Source organism: Stenella coeruleoalba, assembly GCF_951394435.1.
Source record: "Stenella coeruleoalba genome assembly, chromosome: 15".
NCBI classification, from domain to species: Eukaryota; Metazoa; Chordata; class Mammalia; order Artiodactyla; family Delphinidae; genus Stenella; species Stenella coeruleoalba.
This window is the reverse complement of record NC_137161.1, coordinates 23,808,171-23,825,995: the sequence shown is the minus strand read 5'-3', so window position 1 is coordinate 23,825,995 and position 17,825 is coordinate 23,808,171. Positions and strand designations below refer to the sequence as shown.

The 17,825-nt window shown below is 43.8% G+C and overlaps 2 protein-coding genes across 2 annotated transcripts in view; one reads left to right on the top strand and one right to left on the bottom strand.

Moving 5' to 3' along the window:
* EDEM2 (ER degradation enhancing alpha-mannosidase like protein 2) overlaps positions 1 to 14,675 on the bottom strand; it is a 49,124-nt gene extending 34,449 nt beyond the window's left edge. Inside the window, exon 1 of the mRNA XM_079943644.1 lies at positions 14,639 to 14,675. The gene's annotated coding sequence lies outside the window, so the exon portion shown is untranslated. The remainder of the gene's footprint in view (positions 1 to 14,638) is intronic.
* PROCR (protein C receptor) lies at positions 12,134 to 16,485 on the top strand. Its single transcript, XM_079943645.1, has 5 exons — positions 12,134 to 12,157; positions 12,278 to 12,428; positions 14,628 to 14,879; positions 15,272 to 15,550; positions 15,805 to 16,485. Exons 2-5 carry the CDS (start codon positions 12,350 to 12,352, stop codon positions 15,921 to 15,923), a joined length of 729 nt encoding a protein of 242 aa, XP_079799771.1. The 5' UTR covers positions 12,134 to 12,157; positions 12,278 to 12,349; the 3' UTR covers positions 15,924 to 16,485.
* Positions 16,486 to 17,825: the final 1,340 nt, after the last annotated feature.

The window sequence follows — 17,825 nt, the reverse complement described above, 5'->3', positions numbered from 1 at the left end:
GCCCTGAGCCAGATTATAATCTTTGAGATCTCAAGCCTTGAAAATGGTGTCCATCCCTCATATGCAATTCAAAACAAAAATAATCTTATTCTATAAAATAAAGGGAGGTGATAGCCAAAAGATGGAAGCAATGCAAGCATCCATCAATGGATAACAGGATAAACAAAATGTGATATAAATACAATGGAATATTATTCAGTGTTAAACAGGAAGGAAATTCTGACACGTGGTACAACTTGGATGAACCTTGAGGACATGATGCTAAGTGAAATAAGCCAGCCACAAGAGAACAAATGTTGTATGACACCATCTATATGAGGTACCTAGAGTAGTCAAATGCATAGAGACAGAAAGTAGAGGGTGGTTGCCAGGGGCTGGGGGAAAGGCAATGTGTTACTGTTTAATAGGTACAGAGTTTCAGTTTTGCAAGATGAAAAGAGTTCTGCAGATGGATGGTGGTGATCGTTGCACAACAATGTGACTGTACTTAATGCCATTGAACTGTACACTTAAAATGGTTAGGGCGGTAAATTTTATGTTATATGTATTTTACCACAATTTTCTACATTGAAAAATTGAAAAAAAATAAATGGATAGTGGTCCCCAAAATTTCTGATTTTTTTCCATGTTGCCTACTGCACTGCCTTTTTGGAAATATCCAGTTCTTTCAAAAATATATATACATGTTCTTACAGAGGGGAGAGATATGTGCCTGCTTTGCTGATGCCCAAAGCAGATACTTCTTCTGCCTATTTAATGAGACAGAATTGGCATTACAACACCCCAGGCTGAAGGAAGGAAGAGCATAGGGTCCTGCAGGGTTCCCCACTCAGTCTACCAGTTCTATAGGTCCCAACTCTGATGCTGGGGAGAAGGAAAAAAGCCTAACAGAATGAAAATCCTTTCAGCAAATATTTATTGAGAGCCTTATAATAATAACCGTATCTACTAAACTAAACTTACCAGTGTTAAGAAAAACTAACTAAAACATGTTACTAAAGTAAAAAGATGATTATGTGACCTTTTGATGTCACAATAAAGCACTGATCAGCAAGTCTACTTAAGAGTCATCTGCCTCTGAAGAGCAATTTAACATTATTTACACAACTGATTAGGGCCCAGACATTTCACAATTCTGTTAAGTAATAGGATGGGATGATTTCCTTTTCTGTCTAGTAGAGAAGATAATCCTTAAGGTTATGGTTTTATTACCCTGTAGGACCTTAATCCATTTGAATATAATTTAGCAATATCATTTCAATATTTTTCTTTCCAGTGACTATAAAACCCCCAGTTTTCGGGAGGGGGAGGTGGCCGTGGTGGGATGAACTGGGAGATTGGGACTGACATGTATACACTAATATGTATAAAATAGATAACTAATAAGAACCTGCTGTATAAAAAAATAAAATAAAATTTAAAAAAAAACCAGTTTTTATATTCTGTTTTGAGCTAGCTTTGTCATCCTGCTAGCCCCCTTACTAATGAGTTAAATGAAATTTTGACCCATGCTCACTGTTTGTATGAGAATTATGTGTTTAACATGCTGAGAATTAGCCTTTACACTAAATGTCAGATCCTAGGTTAAGCAATTCACAGACCCATGATACCCCTTTGAGGTAGTTTCTATTTTTATTCCCATTTTCCAGATGATGAAGCTGACGCACAATAAAAGATTAAATACTTTTCTAAGGGCCAATTATGTGCCAGGCATTTTGCTGGTCACAATTTTCTCTCCTTCCCTAGATGTTCTATTTATTTGTTCATTCATCCAATAAATATCTATTGAGCACTTACCATGTGCCAGGTACTCTACTAGCCTTGTGTTACAGAAACGTTAAAACCCATTCCCTGCCCTCTTACAGCTTTTGGTATGAAGGAGAGATGATGCTTAAACAGATAATTATCATGGAAAGAAGTTAGCTGTGACGAGGGGAGAGGGCTACGGTAGAACAGAGGGAATATCCAACACAGATTTGCGTGACATCAGGGAAGGCTTCCTGGAGTAAGAGACACCTACTTTAATAGGTATTAGGTGCGCCAAAAAGGGGGTGAGAATTATCTGAAGATAAAGTCTCCATTCCTTAGTATAGTATGACAGACTCTTCATCGGACTCCTACTTACCTCTTCATATCACTTTGCCCTCCCCGCTGCCCACCTATTCCGTTTTGGCCACACTTAAGTACTACTAATTTCTAAAGCATGTTATATTCTTTCTCCTCTCATATTACATTCTTTTGCACCTTCTTCTCCCTCTATCTGAAAGAACTCTTCCCCACACCTTCTGCCCTTCCCCCACTGCCATCCTTCATTTGCCCTGCAGGACCACCTTAGGCATCACCTCTTCCAAGAAGCCTTCTCTGACTCCCAGGCTAAGTTAGAGGACTCTACTCTCATAAGCTCGATCCCCCTCATGCTCCCCAACCCCAGTCCTCTACGTGCTATAGACTAAGATAGCAAAAATACCACGTGCCCGGATCTGTACTAAGTGGTTCACTTATATCATTTCATTCTCACCACAACTCTATGAGACAGGTATTATTATTCTTCCTATTTAACTGATGGGCTCAGGGAGGCCAGGTGGCATGCCCTATATCCCACAGCTAGCAAGTGGCCAAGCTGAGATGTGAGCCCAGGCAGCTTCACCCCAGAGCCCATGGCCTCATCCTTGGTGTTACACTCAATACCACCTCTGCTCTGGGTCCTGGGAGGAGGAAGCAGGCTGAGAAGAGAACACAAAGATGCCTTCCAGGGGGTTACAGTCCAGGAGAGAAGGGGATAGAAGGTGACAATATAGCTACAATGAAGCTACCAGGGGAGGCAATGTTCCATTGGTTTTGTGAGTAGAGTGAGAAGTCAAATATAGCTGGGGTCATCCTGCAAGGCTTTCAAAAGGAAGTGGTATCCCAGCAGGGCTTTGAAGGAATGGAGAGGACATGGAGAAGTCTAGAGAAAAACAGCAGGAGAGTAAAATATATATAACAAGGATAATACCTCATGAAGAATTGTCTTCAACAGCGCAAGGTTAGTTTAACACTAGAAACAATGCATTTGCCAGATTAACAAATTAAAGATGGAAAATCATATGATCATTTCATTAGATGATGATGAAGGATTTAAAAAACTCGAAACATTTATGTTAAAAACTCAGCAAACTGGGAATAAAAATAATCTTCCTAAAGAAAAAAAGATTCTTCCTTACTCCAATAAACGGTATCTGGTTTTTTTTCAATATAGCAAACATCATAAAAGCTTTCCTTTTTTTTTTTTTTTATTCGGGACGCGGGCCTCTCACTGTTGTGGCCTCTCCCGCTGCGGAGCACAGGCTCCGGACGCGCAGGCCCAGCGGCCATGGCTCACGGGCCCAGCCGCTCCGCGGCACGCGGGATCCTCCCGAACCGGGGCACAAACCCGCGTCCCCTGCATCGGCAGGCAGACTCTCAACCACTGCGCCACCAGGGAAGCCCAAAGCTGTCCTTTTTAAGCCAGGAAAATGAAAAGAATACTCACTTATATTTTCTATCATTTCTATTCAACATTGTACTAGAGATCAGAGCCAGAACAATAAGTTAAGAAAAAGAAACTATAAAAACGAAAGGAAGGAATAAAACTATCACTATCTACTAATGATGTGACTATGCATATAGAAAATCGAAAGAATCTACAAATAATTACTGAAATAAATAAAATAGTTAAGGTTTCTAGATACAAAATCAATGCAATAAAATTATCAGTATCTCTATATACCAGCAATAAACAGAACATGAAATTTCTTGTAATTACCATTGTCAATAACATTTTAAAATATGAAGGACCTAGGGAAAAAAATCTAACAAAGGATGGGCAAGATGTCTAGAAAGAAACTCATGTAACTCTGGGAGACACCAGAGGAGATAGAAATAGAAATAAATGAAGAGATATACTCTATCATGCATTGGACAATTCAATATTGTAAAGATGTCAATTTTCCCCAAAGCCATTAACACATTAAATGCAATACCAACTAAAATCCCAACAACTTGACAAAATGATTCTAAAATTTATGTATAGAAATTCAAGACTCAAAAATAGCCAAGACATGGGAATTCCCTGGTGGCCCAGTGGTTAGGACTCCTGCTTTCACTGCCGAGGGCCCAGATTTGATCCCTGGTCGGGGAACTAGAATTCCGCAGGCTGTGTGGTGTGGCAAAAAACAAAAAACAAGACACTATTGAAGAACAAGGTGGGAAGACTTGATCTGCAAGAAATGAAGATATATTATAAGTCTATACTAATTGAGAGACTGTGACATTGGTGCAGGGAGAGAAGAATAGGCCACTGAAACAAAAGAAACACATTTACTATAAGTCAGAGATGTCACTGCAGATCAGTAAGGAAGGGCAGACTTTCAAGAAGTGGTGCTGGGACAATGGGCTATCCACATAAGGGAAACTAATCTTTTCTTTTTTTTTAATTTAATTTATTTATTTTTATATAGCACGTTCTTACTAGTTATCTATTTATACATATTAGTGTATATATGTCAATCCCAATCTCCCAATTCATCCCAACACCACCACCACCCCACTTTCACCCCTTGGTGTCCAAACATTTGTTCTCTACATCTGCGTCTCTATTTCTGCCTTGCAAACTGGTTCGTCTGTACCATTCTTCTAGATTCCACATATATGCGTTAATATACAATATTTGTTTTTCTCTTTCTGACTTACTTCACTCTGTATGACAGTCTCTAGGTCCATCCATGTCTCTACAAATGACCCAATTTCGTTCCTTTTTATGGCTGAGTAATAGTCCATTGTATATATATACCACAACTTCTTTATCCATTCGCCTGTTGATGGACATTTAGGTTGCTTACATGACCTGGCTATTTTAAATAGTGCTGCAATGAACATTGGGGTACATGTGTCTTTTTTGAATAATGGATTTCTCTGGGTATATGCCCAGTAGTGGGATTGCTGGGTCATATGGTAATTCTATTTTTAGTTTTTTGAGGAACCTCCACACTGTTCTCCATAGTGGCTGCATCAATTTACATTCCCACCAACAGTGCAAGAGGGTTCCCTTTTCTCCACACCCTCTCCAGCATTTGTTGTTTGTAGATTTTCTGATGATAGCCATTCTAACTGGTGTGAGGTGATACCTCATTGTAGTTTTGATTTGCATTTCTCTAATAACTAGTGATATTGAGCAACTTTTCATGTGCTTCTCGACCATCTGTATGTCTTCTTTGGAGAAATGTCTATTTAGGTCTTCTGCCCATTTTTGGATTGGGTTGTTTGTTTAATATTGAGCCGCATGAGCTGTTTATATATTTTGGAGATTAATCCTTTGTCTATTGATTAGTTCACAAATATTTTCTCCCATTCTGAGGGTTGACTTTTCATGTTGTTTATGGGTTCCTTTGCTCTGCAAAAGCTTTGAAGTTTCATTAGGTCCCATTTGTTTACTTTTGGTTTTATTTCAATTACTCTAGGAGGTGGGTCAAAAAAGATCTTGCTGTGATTTATGTCAAAGAGTGTTCTGCCTATGTTTTCCTCTAAGAGTTTTATAGTCTCCGGTCTTACATTTAGGTCTTTAAACCATTTGGAGTTTATTTTTGTGTATGGTGTTAGGGAGTGTTCTAATTTCATTCTTTTACATGTAGCTGTCCAGTTTTCCCAGCACCACTTATTGAAGAGACTTTTCTCCATTGTATATCCTTGCCTCCTTTGTCATAGATTAGTTGACCATAGGTGTATCGGTTTATCTCTGGGCTTTCTATCCTGTTCCATTGATCTATATTTCGGTTTTTGTGCCAGTACCATATTGTCTTGATTACTGTAGCTTTGTAGTATAGTCTGAAGTCAGGGAGTCTGATTCCTCCAGCTCCATTTTTTTCCCTCAAGATTGCTTTGGCTTGGGCTTCCCTGGTGGCGCAATGGTTGAGAATCTGCCTGCCAATGCAGGGGACACGGGTTCGATCCCTGGTCTGGGAAGATCCCACATGCTGCAGAGCAACTAAGCCTGTGCACCACAACTATGGAGGCTGCGTGCCGCAGCTACTGAAACCCATGTACCTAGAGCCCCTGCTCTGCTACAAGAGAAGCCACCACAATGAGAAGCCCATGCACCGCAACAAAGAGTAGCCTCCACTCACCGCAACTAGAGAAAGCCCGCACGCAGCAACAAAGACCCAACCCAGCCAAAAATAAATAAATAAAATAAATACATTAAAAAAAAAGGGCTTCCCTGGTGGCGCAGTGGTTGAGAGTCCGCCTGCCGATGCAGGGGACACGGGTTCGTGCCCCGGTCCGGGAAGATCCCACATGCCGCGGAGCGGCTGGGCCCGTGAGCCACGGCCGCTGAGTCTGCGCGTCCAGAGCCTGTGCTCCGCAACGGGAGAGGCCACAACAGTGAGAGGCCCGCGTATCGCAAAAAACAAACAAACAAAGATTGCTTTGGCTATTCAGGGTCTTTTGTGTCTCCATACAAATTTTAAGATTTTTTTGTTCTAGCTCTGTAAAAAATGCCATTGGTAATTTGATAGGAATTGCACTGAATCTATAGATTGTTTTGGGGGTATAGTCATTTTCACAATATTGATTCTTCCAATCCAAGAACATGGTATATCTCTCCATTTGTTTGTGTCATCTTTGATTTCTTTCATCAGTGTTTTATAGTTTTCTGAGTATAGGTCTTTTACCTCCTTAGGTAGGTTTATTCCTAGGTATTTTATTCTTTTTGTTGCAGTAGTGAATGGGAGTTTCCTTAATTTCTCTTTCTGATCTTTTGTTGTTAGCGTATAGGAATACAAGAGATTTCTGTGCATTAATTTTGTATCCTGCAATTTTACCAAATTCATTGATTAGCTCTAGTAGTTTTCTGGTGGCATCTTTAGGATTGTCTATGTATTGTATCATGTCATCTGCAAACAGTGACAGTTTTACTTCTTCTTTTACAATTTGTATTCCTTTTATTTCTTTTTCTTCCCTGATTGCCACAGCTAGGACTTCCAAAACTATGTTGAATAATAGTGGTGAGAGTGGACATCTTTGTCTTGTTCCTAATCTTAGAGGAAAGGCTTTCAGTTTTTCACCATTGAGAATGATGTTTGCTGTGGGTTTGCCGTATATGGCCTTTATTATGTTGAGGTAGAAGGAAACTAATCTTGACCTCTATTTCCCACCATACACCTAAAGGTGAAAGACAAAAGTATAAAGCTTTTGAAAATAAATAGGAGAATATCTTCGTGATCCCAGAGTAGGGAAGGATTTCTCAAACAAGGAACAAATAGCATGAACTAACAGAAAAGACGATAAAGTTGACCATCTTAAAATTAGGAATTTCTGTTTATCTAAAGATAAGATAAAGAAAGTGAAAAGATAACATTTGTGTGCTCTGTGTTCAGGAAACCAGAAGGAGCAGGTTTGGCTGAGACTGGAATACTTGGAAAGATAAGGCTGGAAAGATAAACAGGTACCAAGCCAGGAATGCCAGGCTCCCACCACTTGCTAGGCAGGCAGGAGCTGGAATCATCCTACTTTAGGGGCTTCTTTTGGGGTGTGTGAGTGTGTACAGGGGAAAATCTTTTTTTTTTAACATCTTTATTGGGGTATAATTGCTTTACGATGGTGTGTTAGTTTCTGCTTTATAACAAAGTGAATCAGTTATACATATACATATGTTCCCACATCTCTTCCCTCTTGCGTCTCCCTCCCTCCCACCCTCCCTATCCCACCCCTCCAGGCGGTCACAAAGCACTGAGCCGATATCCCTGTGCCATGCGGCTGCTTCCCACTAGCTATCTACCCCACGCTGGTCAGTGTATATATGTCCATGACTCTCTCTCGCCCTGTCACAGCTCACCCTTCCCCTTCCTACAGGGGGAAATCTTGAGGAAGATTCATATCTATTCCTTTGCCTCTCCTTCAGGAAATCCTACTTAATGTCTGCCCTCCATTCCTCCTGTGGCACAGTCAGTTCTGTTTGCTGCCCCCAAAGCCAAGTTTCTTTCTTCTCTCTCCCACCTATTGAATACGTACTGTGTTCTGGCACTTTGTACGAGTCATCTCATTTACTCTTTCAGGATGGCCTGATAGTTAAGAAAACATATTTGGGATACAAGTCACTTGGATTTGAGATCTGTCTTTACTAGTTGGGTGTCTTCCAGCAGGTCAAGTAACTGTTCTATGCCTCTGTGTCCTCAACTGTAAAACGGGAGTAATGGCTATGTCTTCCTACTTTTCATAGGGCACTAGTGAGAATAAAACACAAGTACTCTGCTGACTTAATACCATGCTTAGCACATTGTAAGCTCTCAATACATGTTATTGTTATTACTTCACATCCTAAGGGGTAGGTGATCTCTGAAGGGACCACACTCCGCTGTTATCTGTTGTTATCCGAGGTGGGCCTGGTTGCTTCAACTGCCTCTCTTCAGTAGCTAACAGGGAGGGAGAGGGCTGGTCCTGTGAAGTCCCGCCGGGCACTCTGCCAGTCCCCAGCTCAGCCTAGCTCCTACGGACCTGGCAGGGCCTCTCCTCACCTACTGGGGCTGCACCGGCACTGGCCCCTGCTCAGCTTCCTGTCTCCCTTATCTACCCCCCACATGTGCGCTCTGCAGTGGGAAATGCTACCACTTGCTTCCTTTACTCAACAGGACCTTCATTCTTTAGGCCGTAGTCAAATCCCAGCAGCTGGCCCTGTGCCCACTCTGCTCAGTGGTTTTCTGCCCCTCAGCCACCCAGGCCAGATGCAGCAGAGGCTCTGCCTCCAACCCTCACCCCTGGCTTTAGAAAGGGAATGGGGACACCCCTTAAGCTGCCCCCACTTACCAGCTTCCCCAGCCCCAGTACTCTCTTTGTTCTCCCTGTACCCAGCCCCATACACCCATCCTCTTTGAGTTCCAATCTCTGCTCTGAACTTCTCAACTCTGTGACCCTGGGCACGTTAATTACACCTTCTGTCCTTTAATTATCCAATCAGTCACATGGAGACAACGAGCCTGGTGCTATCTGCCCCAGAGGAAGCGAGAAAGGTGTAGCACTTAGCATAAATTTTTGGCACATTTTATATTATACATAACATAAATATTCAAGCATGTTGGAAGTATGTGTTCAAAAATATACTGATGGACAGTTATCTCCTCAAATTTTTGAGATACTATGTGGTGGTTAAATTCACAAACTTTGGCATCAGAGAGATGTGGGTTCAGATTTTAGCTTTTGCTCTATGACCTTAGGTAAGTCACTTACCCTCTCAAAGACTCAGTTTCTTTATTAGTAAAATGATGTTAATGAAACCCACCTGGTAGGGCTGGCACATGAATGTGAGATTATTTGTGTAAAGAGCTTAACGCTGTTCCTAGCCACGATAAATGTTACCTATAATAATTGTTGTCTCTCCTATTTAATTTTCAGGACACTGGTGTGTGAGGAGGGTGCTTGGGAAACAGCTGTAGCTGCTGCCACTTCTGTCCATGACAGATCTTAGCTTGGTGGGAAAGATCTCTCTGTAATTAGCTCTGTGCATATTGGTGTGGATCCACCTTAACCCCAGTGACCCAGGCCCTATCTGCTTAGATCAAAGACTCACAGCTCTCAGTTGGTTCAATCATATGCTTTATTACCCTCCATCCCAAAGTACCCTTCTAAGCCCCCAAGGGAGAAAAAAGGCAAAGCAAAAATGCACAAACTCACCAGGAATCAGATAAAGCAAAGTAAAACCAAAACAAAGTGCCATTTTACATCCAACCATCTGACGTCAATGGCTAGCAAGGAAGTAGAGCTAGGGAACTCTCACGCACTGCTGGGGTGTAAATTGGCCCAACCTTTTTGTAAATCAGTGTGGCAATATCTAGTAAAATTGAAGGTATGCATATACCCTATGACTCAGCAATGCTACTCCCAGGTTTGTACTCCCTACAAAAACTCTCCCACCCATGCACAAGAAAATGTTTATAAGAACATTCATACCAGCACTGTTTATAACAGCAAAAACCTGGAAAAAAGACTGTAATGTCTAACAACAGGAGAATGGATAAATAAATTGTGGTATAGTCATAAGATGGCATATTGCAGAGCAGTGGAAATTAATGGACCTACACAGGGCAACGTGAATGAATCATTAATATGTCAGGTAAAAAAAGCACTTCAATACTATTTCTATAAAGCTCAACTTATGCAAAATACCACTATATATTACTTAAGGATATATGCATATATTGTGCAAGTATACAGAAATGTAAGGATATAAAAAACAGCAAATTCTGATTAGTGGTTACTTTGGTGGTGGGGCACGGGGGAGAGAGATGCAGTTGGGGAGGAGTACAGAGGGGGCTGCAATTATATTGGTAATATTGTATTTCTTGTGCCGAGTAGTGGGGCCTTGTATGTTTGTAATAAAATTCAAGCGTGAATTAATTCTTCAAATATGAATTATTTCATAATTTTTTTTTACAAAAGGCAAGACAATATAATTGGCAGTGATTTAAGTCCTTTTGCCTTCCTGAGTCCCAGTCCAGGAAAACAAGGCCCCCATTCTCCTTCTAACTAGACCACTTTGACGAACTGGAAAAAACTTTGTTATTTCTATGCTGGTTTATAACAACTGAGAGGTAAGTATGGACACTCTTGCATATTTTCAGCTCAGAGACTGGGAGTCTGGTATGTGCCTAGGGTTTGCCCCAATTCTACTACGACATCTACTCTCCCTCCAAGAAACAGTGTATAAAATAAAAAGTTAAAGTCCCCCCTCAGCCCTTTATCTAATCCCATTCCCCAGAGGTAATCTCTACTGACAGTACCCTTCCAGGCATTTTCCCTATGCATATATAAATACATAGATACACAAATAAAGTTTTTTTTAAATATAAGAATGGAATTAAATATGGATTACTTGGACAGAAGTAAAAATTTTAAACTAAAAATAGATGGAATTTTACTATATGTATCGTTTACTATATAAATCGTTCTGCAGTTCCTTTTTTCATTTATCAGTGTCTCATGTCAACACATCAGTTCATAATGTGTCTTCTACCACAATCTGTTACTTAAACTTCTAGTTTTAATCCAACAAGAGATATATGATCACATTCTAGATGCAAAATTTTCAAACAATACAGATAGAGTGATAAAATCCTTCACAAAATAGAGAAAGCCTTTCACAAGATTGTCACCCCTAACGCATACACCAAACACACACACACACACACACACACACACACACTTACTCTCAGGCCCCTCCCTGGAGATGAACTACTGCTATATTTGGTGTACATCTTTCCAGATTCCTTTACTCGCATAAAGAAATAGGTTGTTTAGTTGTTGTGTGCGTGGCTGGCACATAAATGGTTCTAAACTGTACATAATATTCTGTAACTTACTCTTGGTGATTTAGGCATATAATCACTATCTCACTGAGTCATCCATTAGCTGACATTTATTATTTATTATGCTATTATTTATGATGTGCACTGTTCCAGGCACAGTAGCAAATAAGATGGACAGCCTCTATCCTCATGGAGCTTACATCCTGATGGAACATTCAGACAATAAACATGTAAATGAATAAGTAAAATCATTTCAGGTAGTGCTAAGTAATATGATGAAAACAGAGTGGGCATTGGGCAGAAAGGGTTTTTTTTTAACAACTGCATAGTATCCCACAGTATAGATTAACATAGTTTGGGAGAGTGACTTTCAAATTTTTCTACTTGCTTCCTAGAGTAAGAAATAAACTTCACACTGCTACCCAATATCCACCATAGAAATATACACACACAGAACCAACACACACACATATACAACTGAACAAATATTTCATGAAATAATGTTTACCCTTATTAAGGGTGATGCACTGAAAACTTTTATACTGTTCTATGTCATTCTTTTATTTTTTTTTTAATTCCTTACATCTCTCTGGGCCTCAGTTTCCCCACCAGGAACATGCTGATCTCAACATCCTAGAATCTGCTCTAAGTTGATGCCCCACCCCCTGACTCAGCGAAGGCAGGACTTCTCTCTGGCCCTTCTCCCCCTTTTCCGCTCCCTGTTCCTCAGAAGTTGCCCAGGGAAAAGGGAAAAGGCAGGTCCCTGCAGGCAGGAGAGTGTGATTCAGGGTGGGGCAGAGGGAGGGAAAGAGAGAGGCCCGCCTCCTAGTAGGAAATGTGACTGGGTAAGAGTAACAGTTTATAAGCCTGCCGACCTCTTTCTCTTCCCATGCCCTGGCCACCTTCCAGCCTCCTCCGTCCAGTCTCCTCCCCTCCCAGACAGTCCTCACTTCTTTTTCCCCTAGGCTGCAGTCAGCCGGAGCCCCCAGCCTGCCAGAGCCAAGAGCCCAGGTGGGGTCGAGAACCTCAGCTACAGGATGTTGACAACACTGCTGCCCCTGCTGCCACTACTGCTCCTGCCCTGCTGGGCCCTCTGTAGCCAGGAAGCCTCAGATGGTGAGTCGAGGGCACATCTCGTGCCCCGGGATGGTTCTGGAGACTCTCAGCCTGTCTGGGTACACAGGCAAGACCAGAGGGGAGCTTATCCCCCAGTGTCTGTGTCTGCAGCCGGCTGGATCTCTCCAGCAGGCAGGCAGGTCCTGGGGACTGGTTCGTGTCCCAAAGCCAAGGTGAGGAAGCATAGTTCAGCCCCTGGGAAGGGGGAGATGCAGGAGGCTGGGGGGAAACAAGACTGGAAAAATGGGAAAGGGGCTTGTAGAAAGGGTGAGAGAATTAGCCATGGGGAGAGAGGAAAGATGGGGCGAAGTCTGGAGAGGGAGGTCTGAGGGTGATGGTGGATGGAGGTGAGTTTAGGGAAGATGGGAAGAGACTTAGGGATGAGACAAGAGATGGAAGGAATGAGAGACACTGGGAGAACTGACGGGAGACTTGGGGAAAGACTGGGGCTGAGACCTGTGAGGCAGAAGAGGAGACTAGATAAGGTGGAGGAAGACTGGGGGCAGGCTGGTGAGGGGAAATCCGGGGGAGAGACAAGCTGCGGTTGATGGGAGAACTTGTGAAGGATCAGGCTGCCACAGTGGCTCCATTTAAGCAGGGAAGGGGAGTTACTGCCTTGCACTGTAATTGCACAGGGGCCTCGTCTCCCCTCTCCCACAGCCTCTGTAGCTTCAGTCTCCCTCTCAGAGAGAGAGCAAATAATAACCAGTATTCAATCAGTGCTCACTATGCTTAATACGTGTATTGACTCATTTCACTCCCACAAAATCTTTACAAGGTGGGTGATATTATTATCTCCATTTTACAAAGGAGGAGACTGGTCAAAGCAGTTAAGAACCTTGTCTGGGGGTGACCCACACAGAAATACTCGTTCACATCTGCAGACACAGAGCACAACTTCTCAGATGCAAACGTGGACAAGACACATGTCCCCAAGGAGATTTACATCGCCAGGCTCATTCCCCCCTCAGACATTCTCTGGGCACCAACTCCATGCCAGGCCCTTAGTGGGTGTAGGAGGCAGAGATAACCAGACATGATTCCATAGCCTAGAGGAATGGAAGCCTGTGTGTTTGGAGACAGTTATGCAGAATATGGGATCGCTGAAACTGACCCACTGTATCTGAGAGGGTAAAGAGAAGCATTAGGAAAACTTCTTCAAGGAGAGGGCAACAGCTGGGTCTTAAAGCATGAACAGAAGTTTGCCAGGAGGCACAGCAACCCTGGCATGCTATTCACATGTCACCTGAAAGGCAGCATGACGGACTCCAAATACTTTGAGGTACTATCTAAGCACAGGGAAGAGGACAAAAAAGGCAGGTGGGGCCCAGTCTCCAGCAGCCTTGAATGTCAGGCTAAAGACTTTGGACTTGATTCTACGGACAGATATCCTATTTGGAGACAGTATAGTTGAGTGGCTAAGAATGCTGGGCTCAGACTGCCTGCATGCTAACCTTGACTCTGCTATGCCACTTTCACCTGTTTTCCACATGGCCTGGGGTTAGTAATAGTAGCGACTACATCAAGTTAATGGAAGGAAAGCACAAATAGGATAATGATGCATGTAAAGTACAGTGCCCAGGTCATAATAAGCACTTAATGGCTATTACTATTGTTGTTGTTGATAGGGGACTGTGTCCCTGGAGGATTTTTAAGCAGAAGGACATAATCTTATTTCTGGGCCAGGTGGAGGGCAGATTAGAAGGGGTGACACTGAAAGATGAGTGGAGGGGGGGATGAGGAAGGAAGTTACTACTCCAGGACAGATGAGAACCACTGAGGCCTGAAGTGGGGCAGTGGCAGAGGAGACAGAGAACAGGAGATGGAATTGGGACTTCACTGTAGGTCAGGATTTGTTAACCAACCGGAAATGGGGGGGTGGGGAGGAAGGGGTGAGAGAGAGAAAGCAGACCAGAGTGGCTCTTCCACTGACCGTCTGGATTATCCTGGGGCAAGTGGCTCCTGCACTTCTAGCCTCAGTTTCCTCATCTGTAAAAACAAAGATAATAACCCCTGTCCTGCCTTCCTGGCAGGGCTCCTGAGAGCGTCAAATGGAAGGAAGGGTGGGAGGGCACTTTATGGTTTAGGAAGGGCCAAGAAGGTGGGCGGCCGACCTCTGGGTGGGGAGTTATTATCTCGGGTTACACGCCGACCCCTCCCACGCCGGCCTGGGCCCGACGCGCTGACTCCTGCCCCCAGGCCCGCGGTACCTCCACATGATCCAGGTCTCCTACTTCCGCAACCCCTCTCAAGTGTGGCACCGGGGCAACGCGACGCTCGGGGGGGTCCTGACGCACGTTCTGGAAGGCCCTGGCAACAACGTCTCGATCCAACAGCTGCAGCCCTTGCAGGAGCCCGAGAGCTGGGCTCTCACAAAGAACAGTGTGAATCGCTACCTGCAGGAGTTCCTGGGCCTGGTGCAGGTGGTGCACCACGAGCGGGGCGTGGCCTGTGAGTGACGCACGCAGGGGCAGGGGCTGGCGAGGGTGGGCCCTTGAGGTGGGAGGCGCGGCCTATGGGCGGGACCTAACTGGGGGGAGGGTCTGTGGAAGAACCGGGCGGGGCCAAGTTCTGGGATGGGTGTCCTCGCCGGGCGTGGTCTTTTTGCCTTTGCTGATTGCTGGGTGGGAGATGGAGGCTGGAGAAGAGTGGGTGTCCTAGCTGACGTACTGTACTGTCCGTCAGGCCCTCTTCCTGCTGGCATGACCTCGGGGTAGCCCCTGTTAAGAGGCCCTGTCCCTGATCCACCCTGCACCCTGAAAGCTCACTTCCCCCTGGCGGACATGCCCCGACACCTGACACCCTTCCACATAGCCCCCTGACCCTGAATCCCCCATCTACAGTTCCTCTGACCATTCGCTGCTTCCTGGGATGTGAGCTGCCTCCTGAGGGCTTGAAAGCCCGTGTCTTCTTCGAAGTGGCTGTGAATGGGAGCTCCTTTATGAGTTTTCAACCGAAGACAGCCTCATGGACGGCAGGGCCTCAGGCATCTTCCAGTGTGGTCACCTACGCCCTGGAGCAGCTCAACAAGTACAATCGTACTCGGTACGAACTGAGGGAATTTCTGCAGGACACCTGTGTGCAGTACGTGCAGAAACACATCACCGGGAACAGCTCGAAAGGTATGGTGGGATCGGGGAGGGTCCTGTGTGTTGGGTGGGTTCCAGGCAAATGCGTGGACCTGAAGGATGGATACCTTGAGCAACAGAAGGCCCAAGGCTGGCGGTTTGGGACAGAGTACACACACCTTCCGTAAATTGGTGAACTAGCCCTCCCCGCCCCGCTTCCTTTGGGGAAGGAATCCCTTGGGGTTTGATTCAAACCATGGACTCCTTGGGGGTATGTTCTTCAAGCTAACTCTCCGCGTGTTCTGCAGGAAGCCAAGTAGGCCGCTCCTACACTTCGCTGGTCCTGGGCATCCTGGTGGGCTGTTTCATCATCACTGGAGTGGCTGTAGGCATCTTCTTGTGCACAGGTGGACGGCAGCGGTGTTAATTACTCTCCAGCCCTCTCTGAAAAAGAGCTAGACTGATGGGGCCTGGCAAAGGAAGATCTCAGCTCACTGCAAAACTGTACAGATTCCCCATCTGGGACATTATACTCCAGAAGATTTAGAATGGCAGCTCATTTCTTCTCCGAGACCCGCCCACCAAGAGTTTGAGGGAGGGGAGGGGAGGAGCCTAGGTAGACAGGGTAGTTGGTTTGCTAAGAACCTAAGAACTGGCACCTTTGCTGAACTGGTCTGCGAAGTGAATGCTTATCTATGTTTGTGGAAAACAGATGATGGAGTTGGGGCAACGGAGGTGGTCTGTGGCCCACCCATCTTCCAAAGACAGAATCACCTGAGGCGTTCAAAACACATAACCAAATAAAACAAATCATCCACAACCCAAACAACCAACATTCAGTGCTTCCGGGTATGTTAGACTTGGGAAGGGACACTGGTATTATACAATAGAGGTAGAAATAACCAGAGAAATGATGGAAGTGTGCAATCGAAGTAATATGGGAGCAAGGAATTATTAATTAATCAATTAATAACATTAATAAAATTCCTTACTTGTGTATACAGCATTATTATTTCCTCTACTTTGCAAAACTTTGGGGAAAGTAGCCTATACCCTTTGCTTCTACTTCCTCACCACCCATTCTCTCTTCAACCCACTGCAATCTGACTTCTCTGTAAACTGGTCTAAGATAATCAATGACCTCTAATTGTGAAACCTTCATCTTCCATGATATCTGCAACATTTCACTTTGTGGACTAGGGCTCTCTTTTTACCCCAACTTCTGAGATAGCATACTTCTCATCTTTAAAAAGTGTTTTGGCTGCTCAGTCAATCCCTTTGCCTATGTCATCTTCCTCAATTCACCTTTGAAATGTTGACTTCCTTAGAATTCCTTTTTTTGGCTCCTTTTGTTCCCCTTTAAACTGTACCCTTTCTGGTGACCTACTAACTTCCATGACTTCAAATACTGTCTCTATGTGGTGGTTTCCATGGGAAAACAATGTCACGGTGTCTTTGAGAGCATGTGTTTTGTCATAAGACAGGCTTGAGTTTTACCTCTATGAGCCAGGCATTTAACTTCTTCAAGTCTTAGTTTCTTCATAAACAAAAGGTATAATAAAATATACTAAAAGGGTATAATAAAAACAATACCTATCTCATAGAGGCATTATGAGTATTAAATGAGAGAATATAAGGTAATATATATATATATATATATATACTCAATAAATATAGCCTTTGCTGCTGACCTCCAGACCCCCCCATTTGCCTTGCTTCTTGAAAATCATCTGTACCTTAATATTTTGCAGACATTTCAGAGTCAACATGTTCAAAATGAAATGCCATATCTGTCTCTCCAAACCTGGTCTCCCTATTCTGTTTACTCTCAGTTAAACAGAATTACCATCAAATCATATCAATATAGAGACCTCACTGTTAACCTTTATTTACTCCCTTTTTATCCCAACCTATAAAATACAATATCTGTAGAATCGTCTCCCTCCTTTCCACTCTATTGCTTTTGTTCAAGATGTCATAATTCATCTCTTTCTCTCTGGTAGGCACAGAGGTGTACCACCCAGTTCTGCCTTCAAAAGGAAAGACGTGCTATTCAGCTACAGGAAGTATAGTCAGCAGATAGCCTCTAGCTGCTTCAGTTCCTTCAGGGTCTGCCTCACCCACAGAGAACAGTCCTGCACAAGGTCATGCTCATCCTGGGGCTGTCTTCATCCAGTGCCTGAACGAAGCAGGGGGTATACAGGTTCAGCCATTCTGACCCACTGTATTTCTGATGAGCTGTGTTCGTTCCAGAGCTCCTCACCAGGTTGGCTGGGTCTTTGTTGGATCTACACTACAGTCTGATTTCTTCCTCTATTCCATCCTGCTT